Source organism: Chionomys nivalis, chromosome 3 (assembly GCF_950005125.1).
Source record: "Chionomys nivalis chromosome 3, mChiNiv1.1, whole genome shotgun sequence".
In the NCBI taxonomy this organism is placed as follows: domain Eukaryota; kingdom Metazoa; phylum Chordata; class Mammalia; order Rodentia; family Cricetidae; genus Chionomys; species Chionomys nivalis.
The window spans coordinates 89,342,038-89,359,684 of NC_080088.1; the positions used below are offsets into that span (position 1 = coordinate 89,342,038).

The 17,647-nt window shown below is 43.9% G+C and overlaps 1 protein-coding gene across 4 annotated transcripts in view; it reads right to left on the reverse strand.

Moving 5' to 3' along the window:
* Rsph10b (radial spoke head 10 homolog B) overlaps positions 1-17,647 on the reverse strand; it is a 52,347-nt gene that overhangs the window by 3,509 nt on the left and 31,191 nt on the right. For 3 of the 4 annotated variants that reach the window (XM_057763650.1, XM_057763651.1, XM_057763653.1), the window contains 5 exons: positions 17,229-17,372; positions 10,885-11,004; positions 8,014-8,110; positions 4,326-4,524; positions 861-1,335 (listed from right to left, as the gene is read on the reverse strand). In XM_057763650.1, the coding sequence (XP_057619633.1) occupies positions 1,158-1,335; positions 4,326-4,524; positions 8,014-8,110; positions 10,885-11,004; positions 17,229-17,372 (738 nt within the window). In that variant the 3' untranslated portion in view covers positions 861-1,157. Of the gene's footprint in view, positions 1-860; positions 1,336-4,325; positions 4,525-8,013; positions 8,111-10,884; positions 11,005-17,228; positions 17,373-17,647 lie in introns of those variants that run through there. The other variant, XM_057763652.1, reaches the window with a different exon arrangement.

Consider the following 17,647-nt stretch of genomic DNA (forward strand, 5'->3'; position numbering starts at 1 on the left):
CACACTGGGCTTTCCTGAGTGTCCCTGAAGAGATTGCGGTTGCATCTCAATTAGATCGTGGTTGTCTGTGACGTGTTATTTCAAGTTGCACACGTTTGTTTCAGTCAGCATTTATTCTCTGTTGCATTCTGGCTCCAGAATCTGTGTATTAATTCGGACTTCTAGTTGAGTTGTTTTGTTATTTTGCTAATTTTAGGTCTTTTGTTTCTCTGGTCAAGATGGTAATCTTCCCTGGAACTCTTGTCAGTTTTGCAGGGCTAATATGTAGATTCAAATATGGAATACTTCCTTTGGGTCTTGACTCCTTTGCCATTGTCTTAATTTGTGTGTGTGGGGGTGGATTATAATCATGGGTATGTATTTATGTTTATTCAAATGTGTGTGCAGGTGTGCAAAGCACATACGAGTGTATGAGTATAAAGGTCAGAGGTCAACATTGCTATCTTTCTATATTGCTCTCCATCCTTGTGTGTGTGCTTATGATGCTTGGGTGTATGTCTGTGCACATGTGTGTGGTATGCATGTGTGTACATGTGGATGGGTGTGCTTACCTGTGTATGCTCACATGGAAGCCAGGGATAGATCTTGGATGTCTTCTATCACTCACTACCTTGTTTTTATTTATTCATTTATTTATTTTTGTGTGTACATGTTTCTCGTATCCACAAATTCCAGAAGATGGTTCCAGATCCCTTGGAGTTGCAGTTACAGACTATTGTAAGCTGCCCCATTGTGAGTGCTGGGAACCAAACTTGGGTCCTCTGCAAAAGCAGCACGTGCTTTGAAGCACCGAGTGAGCTCTCTAACCCCTATTTTTGATTTTTGAGATAGGGTCTCGCCATGTCGTCTGGCTGACTTGATCTTGCAGCAGTCTCCTGCCTGTATCTCCCGAGTGCTGGGATAGACCTCTTGGTTCAGCTAACGTTGATTTACAAAAATATATTTAATACACATTTACTAATATATGCATGTCTGCATAGTCATTTAGTTTAGTTTTTGCAAATGTAGCCATACAAGAAACTTCACATGTGGACCTAAGTAGAGCACCTTAGAAACTCTATCAGAAGCTAAGCTCAAACCCTTTATTTTATGGGACACTCATCACAGAGCTCAATATGTCTGCTGTCCTTGTAGTTCAGCCATGACTCCCAGTACCTTCACTTCTTCTTCTTCTTGCCAGGGCTGGTCTTGCTGGTCTGGGTGGAAACTAAGTCCTCTTTAGGAGGGCTGGGTGTGAGTGGCAGTGAAGATGGAGCTTCCAATGGCTCCTTTAACACAGTGATGTCAATATCGAAGTCTTGTCTTTTGGCCTCTTCTTCCCGTAGGATGTTCAGCCTAAAAATCAAAATGGGAACTTAGCTATTTTTTTTCTGTGAAACTTGTGAGACAGGGTTTCTCTGTGCAACAGTTTGCTGTCCTGGAACTAGCTCTGTAGACCAGGCTGGCTTCGAACTCACAGAGATCCACCCACCTCTGCCTCCTAAGTGCTGGAATTAAAGGTGTGCACCACCACTGCCTGGCTGAAACCAGTTTTAGTTATTTATTTTTTTACTTTTTAAAAAAATTATGTGATAGCTGGATGTGTTGGTGCACACCTTTAATCCCAGCACTTGGGAACAGTGGCAGGTGTATCCTTCTGAGTTCAAGGCCAGCCTGGTCTATATAGTGAGTCCCAAACCAGCCAGAGAGCTATACAGTGAGACTCTGTCTCAAGAAACAAGCAAAATTATGTTTACTCGTGTGCATGGCGTAGGAGGTTATGTGCACACATGTGCAGGCGCCTTTGGAGTCCACAAATTGCAGGTGGTTGTGAGCCACCTGACAGGGGTGCTAGGCATTGAACTCAGGTCTTCTGTTAGAGCAGTACACACCTTTATCCCCTGAACTATCTAGCTAGCTCTAAAGCCAGTTTTCCTGCTGTTTCAGCAGTGCTTGTAATAAAATGGTCTATTGTATTGAGAGTGCTCCAGGTAATACTTTCATGATGATCATGTGACCGGGGTTGCTTTTCTCTGCAGCTAAATGTCGGAAGCCATGTCATAGGAACAGCAGATGACAATTAATATTTAAGGTGTCAGCCCACCGGGAGGAAAACTCTCTGATTGGAAACCTTGCTAAGGAAAGGCAATGAAACTATAGACTCTGGAATATCTTTTGCTTCGGTCTGTAACTTCACGTTTGCTATGCAGATTTCCCTTAGTGGCTATGGGGAGTTCCCCTCTGCCTGTGTTGTAGTGTGTTTATCTCATGGATACATCCCGATCTACTGGGCATTTGTGGATTGTCTAGAAGGTGACTCCTTCTTAAGCTGTACTGTCTAATTGATATCAAGAATCTTACCTTCTATAGTTTTAATATTTAATAAAAATGAATACAAAGCAATGCTACATAATCCCACTGCCAGGACAGCTGTGCCCTATCTTCAAAGTAGCTTTAGATTAGACCAGGTACCTTGCTAATGGTTTTGAAGATAAATTATTCCCAGCTCACAGGGACATAATAGCCAGCTGTTGGATTTGTTGAACTAAGGCTAAAGGTGCAAAGCAGCCTAACTGCTGTACCAGCCTCTCTTGCTAGGTCTGGCCAATAACCTGGGACAGTGATTAATTCTCTGCACAAATTCCTAACCTCGGTTCTATGATACAGATATGTAACCTGAAGACGCAGTGCTCAGCCGTTTATGTTGGGTCCTGAAATTGCTCAGGGGAAGCCTCAGGCGTATAGGACACAATACACAATTTCCTTATTTTTATTAGACGCCTTGCTGGTTTAGTTTTATAGCTCCTTTGAACCCTTTATAGACGTCCTCTCTAGATAGATAACAAAATGACTGATTCTTTCTGTGCAACTGACTGAGAAAAAGTATTCGTTCCTTGTTCTGAGACAAGTTACTTAGACTTATTGCATGTGAGTTGTCAGGGAACTCTATTTTTATTATTATTATTATTATTATTATCATTTACTTAAGAAATGAAATGTTGCCTTAAAATGTGACTCCTATACTGCCTGGAAGCTTTTGTTGGGTATTTTAAGCTGCAAAGAACGGAGAAAGATGGAACATCGTGAGAACAACTTGAGAGAATAAAGAAGGAATCCATCAGGAAAGTGTGTGAGTATCTTTCCCCATAATCCCTTCAGATAAAAAAGTCTCAGTTTGGGCTGTGCTGTGGACTTTCCCTCAGCCCTGTCCGCAGCCTGGAAGCTGTTCTTCTGGCTGTGATAGCTGAGCAGCTAGAAAGCAGCATGTTGATGAGGTCATGATATCTCCTGTCCCACCTGAGTGCTGAGCTTGTAGGCTTCATCATACTCAGCTGCACAATACACAAAAGTTTTCAAAGCTCTGGGAAGAGCAGAAGTCTTTTTTAAAAATATTTTCCCAGTGCTAGGGACCAAACTCAAACCTCACGTATTAGGCAAGCATCTACCACTGAGCTACATCTCCAGCCCCCAGGTCTTTCCCTTTTGTGCCTTGGAGACTGGGGAATTGTAAGTTTCACAGTCAACCTGTGGTCCAAGGATACTATAAGCCTGTGGTCCAAGGATAGTGTGCTTTACTGTAAGCCCATGGTCCTAGGATACTGTGTCTCACTGTAAGCCCGTGGTCTTAGGATACTGTGTCTCACTGTAAGTCTGTGGTCCTAGGATACTGTGCTTTACTGTAAGCCCATGGTCCTAGGATACTGTGTCTCACTGTAAGCCCGTGGTCTTAGGATACTGTGTCTCACTGTAAGTCTGTGGTCCTAGGATACTGTGTTTTACTGTAAGCCTGTGGTCCTAGGATACTGTGTCTCACTGTAAGTCTGTGGTCCTAGGATACTGTGTTTTACTGTAAGCCTGTGGTCCTAGGATACTGTGTCTCACTGTAAGTCTGTGGTCCTAGGATACTGTGTTTTACTGTAAGCCCATGGTCCTAGGATACTGTGTCTCACTGTAAGCCCGTGGTCTTAGGATACTGTGTCTCACTGTAAGTCTGTGGTCCAAGGATAGTGTGCTTTACTGTAAGCCCATGGTCCTAGGATACTGTGTCTCACTGTAAGTCTGTGGTCCTAGGATACTGTGTTTTACTGTAAGCCTGTGGTCCTAGGATACTGTGTCTCACTGTAAGTCTGTGGTCTTAGGATACTGTGTCTCACTGTAAGTCTGTGGTCCTAGGATACTGTGTCTCACTGTAAGTCTGTGGTCCTAGGATACTGTGTCTCACTGTAAGCCCGTGGTCCTAGGATACTGTATCTCACTGTAAGCCTGTGGTACTGCCTTGGGTAGCTCCTGAGACTTGAAAGAAACCCGAGCACGCCCCATGGAGGACAGGTGGGACCATGTCCTACCTGGCTTCCAGCTCTTCATCCTCTATCTGCCTCTGCTGAGCCAGTGCTGCTTGCTCCAGCCGGTTCTCCTTTATCTTCCCCTTGAGCATCTCCTCACGTTTGTAGGCGCTGAAAAGCACGCTCACAAAGAAGACATAGAGGTTGTTCACCCATATGTTGAGTTTCTCTTTCTGCTCATCTTTGGGTTTTTCATATTTCTCTGCAATGGAGTGAGTTAATATAGACATTAGAATGTGCGGCGATGCAGGCCCTCGGCACCGAGGAAACTGCAGAACGCATCCGCAATAGCTGGGAGGAGCAAGTCAAGTGCACAGCAGCCCAGGGCGACTGTCAGTCCTGCTTTTCTGCAACCTCCCACATCTTTCTTTTTCTTGAACAGCAGAAATGTGTTGTTGTTGTTTATTTTGTTTTGTTTGAGGTCGGGTTTTACTGTGTAGCGCTGGCTGGTCTGGAACTCACTCTGTAGACCAGGCTGGCCTTAAACTCACAGGGATCTGCCTGCCTCTGCCTCCTAAGTGCTGTGGTATTAAAGGTATGTATCACCATGCCAAACACACACACACACACACAATCTACACGGGGGAGGGGTGTGTGCACATGTGAGGGGCCTGTAGCGTACAGGATAGGGTGTAACAGTCCCTGGAGCTGGAGTTACAGGCAGCTGTTTGTGGAACTCTACTCTGGTCCTCTGGCAGAGCAATTTATGCTTTAAAACTTTTTTTTTAGAAGATTTAATTCCTATTAGATTTATTTGTTTTATGTGTAAGTGTTTTATCTGAACGTATGTGCACCACATGAGTGCGTGGTGTCCACAGAGGTCTGAAGAGGGCTTTGCGTCCCTGGGGCTGGAGTTACAGGTGACTGTGAACCACCATGTGGATGCTGGGAATTGAACTCGGATCCTCTGTAATTGCAACAAGTGTTCTTCACCATTGAGCCATCTCTCCAATCCTGAGATGTGTGCTTTTAACCCAGGAGCTCTTTCTGCTGCTCCCCTGCTCTTTGGTAAGAATGTCTTCATCAACATGTGGCAGGCATCATTTTTTACATTCACTTTTGAGACTTTCCAAAAACTTTCCAGACCTGAGTTTGCACCAAATGCAAATGCATACTTCAGGTTACAACTTAGTAAGTTTCATATTTATGAAATTATTGTGTTACTCAAGAATAACAATGCATTCTTTTGCCAACATAAATGCCATTTTTTATATCATCTATTGAAATGAAGACCTATCAAGTTAGCATTATCTTATGATTTCCTCAGACATGTAAGACATGTGAGGAGAAATCAGATCCCCAAACAGTACTCCTCAGCCCTCAGGAAGTGAGCGGGCTGGACGGGCAGAACTGCGAGAGGCTCTCTGGTGGCACCTCCATTCTCAGCCAGACTGGCATTTAGATACCTGGGACAAGTTCACGATACCATCTGTTTCCTGCTTATTCAGAGCCTGAGTGCCACTAAGATAAGAATAGCTTTGTTTCCAAGTGAACTCTGGCTTCTAGAGAACTTCAAATCCAAACGCTTCCCAGGACCAGACATCTTTCTTCCCTTTCTTTCTAAAATAATATCTGATTCTTTCCGATCATCATAATTTTTCTGGTCGTTTTAGTGTGGGGTTGAGATGGTTGTGTAGGCCAGGCTGGTTGCAAACTCAGCGTGGTGCTGCCAAGGACTGTGAAGTCCTGGTTCTCCTGCCCACACCTACCGAGTGCCGAGACCACAGGTGTGCCCCGCCATACCTGGTCACTTTTGTAGCTTTGAAACAATCCTAACTTGTCAGTTGGCAAATTTTAAAATTTAAAGAGTTGGTGCTGGGCTTATGGCTCAGTGCAATAACAGGCATTTGCTAGCTCACGTGACAGCTTGATCCCATCCCAAGAGTTGCAAAAACTAAAAGATAATGCAGAGAATGGAATTATGTGCAACCCAAGACTCCAATTACTAAAGTCAAAACAAGTCTGAAAATGAAGAATTATTGCTTCTTATATTCCCACTCAACGGAGAAGCCAGCTCGCAAACATTAGTCACAAACATGCAAATGAGGTCATCAGATGAAGTGGGATTATGTGAGCCAAGAGACTGCTTTGACAGCAAACCAGGAGCCATACAGGAGCTGTCACACAGTGGGCAGAGGTGCAGGGCAAACCAAGACACAGCTAGAGCTGAAGACCAGTTGCCAACAAGTACTATAGCAGTACAGAGCAGAAACACTGTTTCAAAGATGAAAAACCAAAGTAGATATGACGAGGGCAAAGATGCTTTCCACCTAGCCAGACAACTTCTGTTTAATCCCTGGAACCTACACGGAAGGAGAGAGATAAGTCATCCTGACCTCCACACACACTGTGAAACACTCAGGCCTACATGCACAAGATAGACACAAGACAAAATTTTTAAAAAGGCATTAATTAGGTTTCCCTTTAGAACTTTCTGTTCTGGAATTGTTTGTCTTGGTCTGGGAAAGGTTCTCGCTAGGTATAGTCCTCAGAGAGGATGGTGACCACCATAGGAGAAACGTTTGCTAGCCTTTCTGGTTCATCCCAAAGACAAAGGAAACAAAGAAGGGGTGATGCCCAGAGGGCAGATTTCTGGAGGCTGCTCTGACCCGAACACAGGCTTGATGGAGGCACAGAACAGTCACCATGTGGGCCAGCAGCGGTTGAGCAGCCATGACCTAAGGGAGAGCACGGAAGGAGACGCGGCAGCCTTGCATCAGCAAACACAGAGGCAGCACCTGAGTCTGGGGGAAACACTTACTGGACAAAAGAGAGCACACGTGTGACTTGTAGCAGGGGAGATGCGTGTGTGCACACGGCTGGGAATGAGTCATTGATGAAGGAAGTGACAGCCTGACCTCCACGTATGCAAAGCCATATACCAAGAGGACAGAGCCGTAAGAGAGTTCCATGCAGTGTGCAGTCTGCTACACAGTACAGTCAGGAAGGGAGGGATCGCTGGGCCTGCGGTGTGATGGGACCTAGGCTAGAGGCAGCTGAGTGGCTCAAGGACACAGTGGAAGAAAATCCTCAGAGCTGTGTCCACACAGCAGAGCTAGGGAGGAGGAGGCTGCCCCCAAGAGTGCTTGTCCAGCATGCACGAAGCCCTGAGTTTGATCCTCAGCGTCACATAAAACAGGTGTAGTGGCATATGCCTCTTAGCCTAGGAATTGAGAGATGGAGGCAGAAGGGTCAGAAATTCAAAGTCATCCTTAGCTAGCTATAAAGTTAGAGACCAGCCTGGGGTACACAAAACCGATTCTCAATAAGTACATTTTAAAGAGGGTGCAGGAGGCTGTGGGGGCGCACACCCTTAATCAGAGCACTCAGGAGGCAGAAGCAGGTGGCTCTCTGTGAGTCTGAGGCCAGTCTGGGTTGCACAGTTGAACTCTGTCTCAGAGAGGGAATGGGATGAGACTGTGTCTAGGGAGACAAGCTGACGGCTGTGGTGTAGCCAGCAGTGCAGCCTGGGCTAAGAGGGAGCTTCTCAGGCCTGAGGAGACCGGGAGGGAGCTGAACCAGAACCATAGAGCTGGCACTGTAGCTTGTGTTAGAGTATGTGTCCAGTTCACGTGAAGCTCAAGGTTCAATCCTGAGTATTGTTCCCTGTCCCCCAGAACCAGAAGATGCCATAATGGTGCAACCAGGAGTGATGGGTAGTGAGCACAATGTGCTCGGTTGCAGCACTCACCGTGAGGGGACAAAAACACCAGCCCTCTTCCTTGATTCTTGAGGTTCATTTTGGAGTCTTTGTCTTTGTCCTCACTTAGGGACTTCTTGAGCTTGGGCTTTAAAAAAGAAAAGAAAAGAAAAGAAAAACCAGGAAAAAGTTATTCTGCAGCATTATACACTAAAACCAGTCTTCTATGTTGTACATATTCAGGGGATTGTTGAGAGGCTCTTCCTCTTTTGCTTCTGCTGTGTTTAGAGGCGTTCCAGACTAGCCCTAGACTTGCAATCCTCCTGCCACAGCTCGCAGAGAGCTGGGCTTACAGGTAGGTACCAACTCGCCCAGCTGTAGAGTTTTAGTCGCATTTGTTTGCTTTCTCCAACTCAATACGACAGCCCACGCTAGGGTGAGGCTATTCTTGTTTCTGTGTTGAGCTAACTTAACTTTTATTTTTTGAGGCAAAATCTCAGTGTGTAGCCCCGGCTGGCCTTGAAATCTCTGTGCAGACCATTCCTCTCTGCCTTCCAGGTACTGGAGTTAAAGGTGCATATCACCACACCTGCTTCATCTTTTGTTTCTGAAATTATAAACTATCTTATTTGGGCATGGGCTCTATACCAAGGTCAAGGTTCAACCTGGCAATAGTCTGCTTTTTGACAGAGTCTTAAGATGGCCTGGGCATCACATGGTGAGGGACAAGGAGCTAATTTGACTGTTTTTTCACTGAATAAAATATTGTGGTTTGGAGTCAGAGAGCTGGCCCAAAGGTCAGGAGCACTTGCGGCTCTTGTGGAGGACCTGAATTTAGTTCTGAGCATCATATTAGCTACAGGACATCCTGGACACCCACACTCACAGGTGCACACACGTACATAATTTTAAAATAGTGCATTTTGGGGTGGGGGTTGGAGAGATAGAACAGCACTTGTGATTCTTTCAAAGGACTGAGCACACACTTGGTACTCATAACATCTATAACTCCAGCTGGGCGTTGGTGGCGCACGCCTTTAATCCCAGCACTCGGGAGGCAGAGGCAGGCGGATCTCTGTGAGTTCGAGACCAGCCTGGTCTACAAGAGCTAGTTCCAGGACAGGCTCCAAAACCACAGAGAAACCCTGTCTCGAAAAATCAAAAAAAAAAAAAAAAAAAAAAAAAAAAAAAAACATCTATAACTCCAGACCTAGGACTCCAGTTCCCTCTTCTGGCTTGTGTAGGCACCAAGCACATACAAACACACATGCAGATGAAATACTCATACACATAAAAATAAATTTAAAAATTTCAGTTTGGGCAGGTGTGGTGGTACATGCCTGGACTCTAAGCATTTGGGAGGTAGAGGCAGAAAGACCATGAGTTCACAGCCATCCTTTCTCACATAGGGAACTTGAGGCCACCCTGAGACAGACCTTCTTGAGAAAACCAAACACACATACTCACCTGTAGTGATGTTTTGTTTGTATTTTAACAAATAAAGCTTGCATGAAGATCAGAGTGCAGAGTTAAACCACTAGAGGCCAGGTGATGGTGACACACACCTTTAACCCCAGCACCAGGGAGACAGGAGTGACATGGTTGGGTGGAGGGAGGAGTATAGGCGGGACGCGACAAGAGCTCAGTGCAGTCTGAGGACAGGATTGCCCCTTCGGTATGAGCACTGGTAGAGGTAAAAGGTCTTTCTAGTGGCTGGCCGCACCCTTTTCTGATCCTTCAGCTTTCACCACCTAATATCTGACTCTGGTTTTATTTATTAAGGCCAATTAGAATTCATGTTACACCCACCCCTATATAATATAGCTCAGTGGCAGAGTGCTTGCTAGCATGGACTAGGCCTGAGTTCAAGTGCCAGCACCACAAAATGAATATAAAAAGCATCAACAAATAATTAGGTAAAGTGAAGTGTTTAAGACAACCACACCAACCAACCAAACAACAGCTCAATTTGTATCTTTGAAGGAACAAGCTCAGTTCCAGCACCTACTGGAAAGTTGTGTGCACGTGGGTGGAGACCAGAAGACGCCTGGTAGGAATCTTGCCTCCTCCCACCATGTGGGACTTGTGGGCAGCTCAGGCTTGGCTGCAGCACTGTCCCTGCTGAACACCCCCTCTCCAGAGTGTTAGCGGTCACACACGTGTGGGAGCACACATGCTTCTGTCTCCATCTAGAACTCACCCCTGCCCCTCGCTTGCTGCTGTGGTCGCTTGCGTGTTTTACCAGGCACTTGAAGCATGGCCATAATCAAGCTGTAACTTCCCCCTTCAATCTCAGTTCTGAAGAGTCTGGTCTTCAACATTATACTAAAGCGTAACTTTATTCTCCTAGGCGTGCAAGCCAAAGCTCACAGCTCACCCTCACCTTCCCTTTCCCTCCTTGGTCCCGAGCCCTCCTCCCATCCTTTACCATGATGCTTCTGAGAGCTTCCCAACTGGTGTGTCAACGGGGAAGCCGAAGAGTCTGCTAAAGGCTGTGCTCCTCCGATGGCTTCCCATCCATCTCACCCTGACCTAGCCAGACCTTTACATACTCCTGAGTGGGAGCCATCTGGTTCATAATGACAGATACAGATTCTAGAATCAAACCGCCGAGGCACAAGCCCCAGCTCCACAGCTTGCTGGGGCTGCGACCACAGGCAATGATGTAACCTTTTTCATTCCTAGAAGTAACAAGTCCGGAGGTTCATCTGAGGCTTCTAAGTGAGCTGAAGTGTTGGAAGTGTTGGGCAGCTGGCAGGGCCCTGAAAATGAGGGTTGCTGCTATTTACTTCCTCTACTCAAAAGCAGCCTGTGAGGTCAGCGGGAGATGGAATTCCTGTCCAGGGTTGTCCTCAAAACACAGAAGGGTGCTCGTCACATAATGGCCATGTGGTCAGGACATGGTAAACTGTAAATACTCACCTCTGACTTCCTGATTTTACTGTCAGGCAAAACTCCTGTCTTGTCAGAAGACGACTTGGTGCTGCTGAAATGGACTTCGGAATCATGGCTCGTGATTGCACTTGGGCTCCTGTGGTTGCTCTGAGGGAGGAGAAGCGTGTGAGCTTATGGTCTCCCTGGACGCGTGCACACGAGTGTACACATACACGTGTGATCCTTTAGTGAGGTGTCACTGATGCACGATAAGCTCACTCTGAGCATGTATCCACATCTGTGAAACATCACCTCAGACAAGATAGTGAACACTCACCACATCCAACTTCCCGGACCTCACTCCTCAATCCATCGCATGACACTTGGCACTCTCTACTTTTATATAAATGTGATCATACGTTATGCACGCCCTTCCTTTTGAGGCAGGATCTCATGTAGCCCAGACTGATCTTGGACTCAATATATAGCAGAGGAGAACCCTGAAGTTCTGATTCTCCTGAATGTTGAGAATAGTCATGCTCCACCATGTCTGATAATATAAAGTGCTGTCAGCATGGGACACCAAGCCCCCTGCTTCCCCTTTCACCTATCCACATCTTAATATTTATGGCTGGCTCGCTGCAGCATTTGACAAGGCTGGTGCGTGCCTCTGTCTGGGATGTAGCTCATAGGCATTTGTGGTGATTAACTACATTCTGCTGTTTGTTCTGGTCTTGATTTTCATTTTCTTTTCTTGCCATCATTTTTTTTTATAATTTATTTAACTTTATTTTATGTGGATTGTCATGAAGGTATCCAGATCCCCAGAAACTGGAGTTACAGTTGTTAGCTGTCATGTGGGTGCTGGGAATTGAACCTGGGTCCTCTGGAAGAACAGCCAGTGCACCCAACTGCTAAGCCATCTCTCCAGCCCCCCATCTTTTTAGATGAAGCATTTTTTAGAAGATTTATTTTCAAGCATGTGTGTACGTGTCTGTGTTTGTATGTGCTGTGTCTATGAAACCAGAAGAAGGAGTGGGATCCCCTGGAACTGGAGTTACAGGTGGCTGTGAGCTGCCTGTCATGGGTCTGAGAACCTAGGTTCCCTGCAAGAGCAGCAAATATTCTTAACCTCTGGGTCATCTCTTTAACCCCTGGCCTTTTTTTATTTTATTATTTTTTTTTAAAAAAAACTGCTTTGAACCGGCCGGTAGTGGCACAGAGCCGAGTGGTGGTGGTGCACACCTTTAATCCTAGCACTCGGGAGGCAGAGGCAGGCGGATCTCTGTGAGTTCGAGACCAGCCTGGTCTACAAGAGCTAGTTCCAGGACAGGCTCCAAAACCACAGAGAAACCCTGTCTCAAAAAACCAAAAAAAAAAAAAAAAAAAAAAACCTGCTTTATCTCCCTTATTTTTACTTTACCTTCATTGGTGTTTTGCCTGTAGGTATGTCTGTGTGAGGGTGTCAGAAGCCCTGGAACTGGGGTTACAGACAGGTATGAGTTGCAACATGGTTGCTGGGAATTGAACTCGGGTCTTCTGGAAGAGCAGCTAGTGCTCTTGCCCATGGAGCCATCTCTCCAGCCCCATACCCTTCTGGTTTTAATTACAGGTCGCTGTTATTAGGGTGATACGTATGGGTTCTAAGGATCAAAGACCTCAGGTCATTAGGCTTGGTGGCAAGTGCCTTTAACTGCTGAGCCATCTCAGCGGGCCTGTGCTAGAACTTTAATATTCTATTCCCAGTTCCTCTTTTCCAACCCTCAGGCTGTGCTCATCTTTCTCATGATTATGTAACTGTTGCTTTGGACTGTCAATTATCCTCTGAAGAGATGTTTGGAAACAGAGGAATCCACAGTTCTTTACGACATGGCTTTTCCATATGAAGTTAAGTACTGTTCTTTCGAGGTCTGTGAAGAAGTTTGCTGGGATTTTGATGGGTATTGCATTGAATCTGTAGATTGCCTTTGACAAGATTGCCATTTTTACTATGTTAATTCTACCTACCCAAGAGCATAGGAGATCTTTCCATTTTCTGGTGTCTTCTTCAATTTCTTTCTTCAAAGATTTAAAGTTCTTGTCATACAGGTCTTCCTCTTGTTTGGTTAGTTACTCCAAGATATTTTATGTTATTTGTGGCTATTGTGAAGGGTTATGTTTCTCTGATTTCTTTTTCAGCCCATTTATCATCTGTGTAAAGGAGGGCTACTGATTTTTTTCTGAATTAATTTTGTATCCTGCTACATTGCTGAAAGTGTTTATGAGTTGTAGAAGTTCCTTGGTAGAATTTTTGGGATGGCTTATGTAAACTATCATATCATCAGCAAACAGTGAGAGTTCTTCTTTTCCAATTTGTATCCCCTTGATCTCCCTTTGGTGTCTTATTGCTCTAGCTAGGACCTCAAGAATTATATTGAATAGGTATGGAGAGAGTGGGCAACCTTGTCTTGTTCCTGATTTTAGTGGGGTCACTTTGAATTTCTCTCTGTTTAGTTTGATGTTGACTGTTGGCTTGCTGTATATTGTCTTTATTATGTTTAGGCATGTTTCTTGTATCCCTGCTATCTCCAAGACCTTTATCATGAAGAAATGTTGTACTTTGTTGAAAGCTTTTTTAGCATCTAATATTTGATCATGTGTGTGTGTGTGTGTGTTTCAGTTTGTTTATGTGGTGGATTACATTGACAGGTTTTTGGATGTTGAACCATCCTTCCATCTCTGGGATGAAGCCTACTTGGTTATGGTAAATGATTTTTTTGATGTGTTCTTGGATTCAGTTTGCCAGTATTTTATTGAGTATTTTTTCATCAATGTTACAGATATTGGACTGTAATTCTCTTTCTTAGTAATGTTGTTATGTGGTTTGGGTATCAGGGTAATTGTAGCCTCGTAAAAAGAGTTGGGCAAAGCCGGGCGGTGGTGGCGCACGCCTTTAATCCCAGCACTCGGGAGGCAGAGGCAGGCGGATCTCTGTGAGTTCGAGACCAGCCTGGTCTACAGAGCTAGTTCCAGGACAGGCTCCAAAGCCACAGAGAAACCCTGTCTCAAAAAACCAAAAAAAAAAAAAAAAAAAAAAAAAAAAAAGAGTTGGGCAATTTTCCTTCTGTTTCTATTGTGTGGAACAATTTGGGGAATATTGGTATTAGTTCTTTTTGAAAATCTTATAGAATTCTTCACTGAAACCATCTCATCCTGGGCTTTGTTTTTTGGGGGGAGATTTTTGATGACTGTTTCTATTTCTTTAGCAGTTATACGTTTATTTAATTTGCTTATCTGGTCTTGATTTAATTTTCAGAAGTGATATTTATCCAGAAAGTTGTCCATTTCCTTTAAGTTTTCCAATTTTGCGGAGTACAGGTTTTGGAAGTATGACCTGATGATTCTCTGGATTTCCTTCATGTCTGTTGTTATGTCCCCTTTTCATTCCTGATTTTGTTAATAGTCTCTCTCTGCCTTTTGGTTACGTTGGTCACAGGTTTGTCTATTTTGTTGATTTTCTCGAAGAATCAACTCTTTGTCTCATTCATTCCTTGTATTGTTTCTTTGTTTCTGTTTTGTTGATTTCAGCTCTCAATTTGTATTTCCTGCCGTCTAGTCCTTCTGGGTGAGTTTGCTTCTTTTTGTTCTAGAGTTTTCAGGTGTTCTGTTAACTCACTAGTGTGGGATTTTTTTCCATCGTCTTTATGTAGGCATTTAGTACTATGAATTTTCCGCTTAATACTGCTTTCATTGTGTTCCATAAACTTAGGTATGTTTTGTGGTCATTTTTATTGGTTTTAGGAAGTCTTTGATTTCTTCCTTTATTTCTTCCTTGATCCATTGATGATTCAGGTGAGCACTGTTTAATTTCCATGTGTTTCTGGGCTTTCTGGAATCAGTGTTGCTGTTGAATTTTAATTTTAAGCCATGGTGATCTGATAGGACACACGGGTTATTCCAATTGTTTTGTATCTGTTGAGGTTTGTTTTGTTACCTAGTATGTGGTCAATTTTTGAGAAGGTTCCATGAGGTGCTGAGAAGAAGGTATATTCTTGCCGGGTGGTGGTGGTGGCGCACGCCTTTAATCCCAGCACTTGGGAGGCAGAGGCAGGCGGATCTCTGTGAGTTCGAGGCCAGCCTGGTCTACAAAGGGAGTTCCAGGACAGGCTCCAAAGCTACAGAGAAACCCTGTCTCAAAAAAAAAAAAAAGAGTATATTCTTTTATGTTTGGATGGAATGTTCTATAAATGTCTGTTAAGTCTGAGTCATAACATATGTTATTTCCCTTATTCCTCTGTTAATTTTTCTGTCTGCCTGACCTGTCCAGTGGTGAGAGGGGAGTGTTGAAGTCTCCCACTATTAGTGTGTGGGGTTTAATGTGTGATTTAAGCTTTAGAAGTGTTTCTTTTACATATGAGGGTGCCTTTGTATTTGGGGCATAGATGATCAGTATCGAGATTTCCTCTTGGTGGATTTTTCCTCTGACTAATATGAAATGACCTTCTTTGTCTCTTTTGATTTATTTTAGTTTGAAGTCTATTTTGTTAAATATTAGGATAGCTACATCAGCTTGTTTCTTAGGTTCATTTGATTGGAATTTTTTTCTCCAACCCTTTACTCTGAGGTGATACCTGTCTTTGAGGTTAAGGTATGTTTCTGGTATGCAGCAGAAGGATGGATTCTGTTTTCATATCCAATCTGTTAGCCTGTGTCTTTTAATAGGTGAGTTGAGTCAATTTATGTTAGGGGATATTAATGACAAGTTATTGTTACTTCCTGTTATTTTAATTTTCATTGTTGGTGATGTTATTGTGTGTGTTTTTCTTTTCTTTGGGATTTGCTGCTGTGAGATCAGATCATCTGTTGTTTGTGTTTTTGTGGATGTAGTCAACTTCCTTGGGTTGGAGTTTTTCTTCTAGTACTTTGTGTAGGGCTAGGTTAGTGGCTAGGTATTGGCTAAATCTGGTTCTGTCACAGAATATTTTGTTTTGTCTGTCTATGGTGATTAAAAGTTTTGCTGGGTATAGTCACCTGGGCTGGCAGCCCTGGTCTCTTAATGTCTGCATAACGCCTGACCATGACCTTCTGGCTTTGACTGTTTCCATTGAGAAGTCAGGTGTAATTCTGATAGGTCTGCCTTTATATGTTACTTGGCCTTTTTCCTTTGCAGCTCTTAATATTCTTTCTTTATTCTGTGTTTTGATTATTATGTGGCAAGGGGACTTTTTTGATCCAGTCTATTTGGTGTTCTGTAAGCTTCTTGTATCTTCATATGCATTTCTTTCTTTAGTTTGAGAAAGTTTTCTTCTATGATTTTGTTAAATATATTTTCTGTGCTTTTGAGTTGGACTTCTCCTTCTTCTATCCCTATTATTCTTAGGTTTTGTATTTTCATAGTGTTCCATATTTCCTGGAGATTTTGTGTTAAGCTTTTGTTAGATTTAAAGTTTTCTTTGACCGATGAGTCTATTTCCTCTACTATATCTTCAGTGCTTGAGATTCTCTCTTCCAAGCTGGGTGTGGTGGTGAATATCTTTAATCCCACCACTGGGGAGGCAGAGCAGGGGGTGTTCTGTGAGGTCAAGTCAGCCAGGATACATAATGAAACCGTCTCAAAATAAATAAACAAAAGACTCTCCTAGCTGTTGGGCGCAGGGAACCACTAGACTGTCTCTTGTGGCTCTAAGTGAATGTCTCAAATGTCAGAAACCCTTCAAGTCCACTAACATGAAACCTCCACTAAAAATATGTTATATTGCTGGGCTGTGGTGGCGCATACCTTAAATCCCACCACTCAGGAGGCAGAGGCAGGTGGATCTCTGTGAGTTCAAGGCTAACCTGCTCTATAGAATGAGTTCCAGGACAGGCTTCAAAGCTACATAGAAACCCTGTCTTGAAAAACTGAAAAAAAAAAAAAGAAAGAAATAAAAGAAAAAAAAGAAATATATGTTATATCTCAATTTCCTTATAAATCATGGTCCTGTCTCTGCTGGGGGCTCACAGTACCATGGATGTCCTCATGCTCAGGGGGTTGCTCAGTGTTATACTCATACCTAGGACCTGTTTCTTGGCATCTTTGCTGTCAGGTAGGATTTCCCCTCTGCACACTAAGCAAAGCATCTCCTAGTATCTTATCTCAGATTTTCTCAGCTGTCTAGCTGCTTTTCATACTGACCTTCACTGTGCTATTTCCACTGCTGTGGCTAACACCAGGAAATATATTTCTGCTAACTTAACAGACAACAAAACCACGCACTCCTTCCAATAGTGAAAGACAATGTACATGTTCCCCAGTCCTCAGTTATCTCTTGGAAGTATATATATTAGAAGCTTGAGACAGTTTTGGTGAGAGTCTAGCTGCTCCAGGTTGAAGTTATCCCCCACTTTATAAACTCTACCATATTGTCTGTCACCTGGTTGAGTATTGTGTGAATGCTGCCGTATCGGTTTCCAGTAGCATCATCATATGGAACTTTTAAATAGGATCTAGTCATCCGGTCAAAAATGCAGCAGAGTGAGAAGCATAAGAGAGCTTCAAAGAATTCCAGGAAAACCAGCTGCAACGATAGGAAGCATAGGGAGGTCTCATTGACTCTGACACTCCAGAGTGCACCAGGGATTGATTGGTGACTTCTTATTTGTTATTCCTTCTGCATATGTGCTACACATGTGTACAACAACACATAGATGAATGGGAAGGCCAGAGGATGACACTGGGTGTCTTTCTTTACTGCTCCCCATGTTTCTCTTTGAAATGGGGTCTTTCACTGGCTCGCTGATTCAGTTAGGCTGGCTGACCAGCAAGCGCTAGGGATCCTCCTGTCTCCCCCGC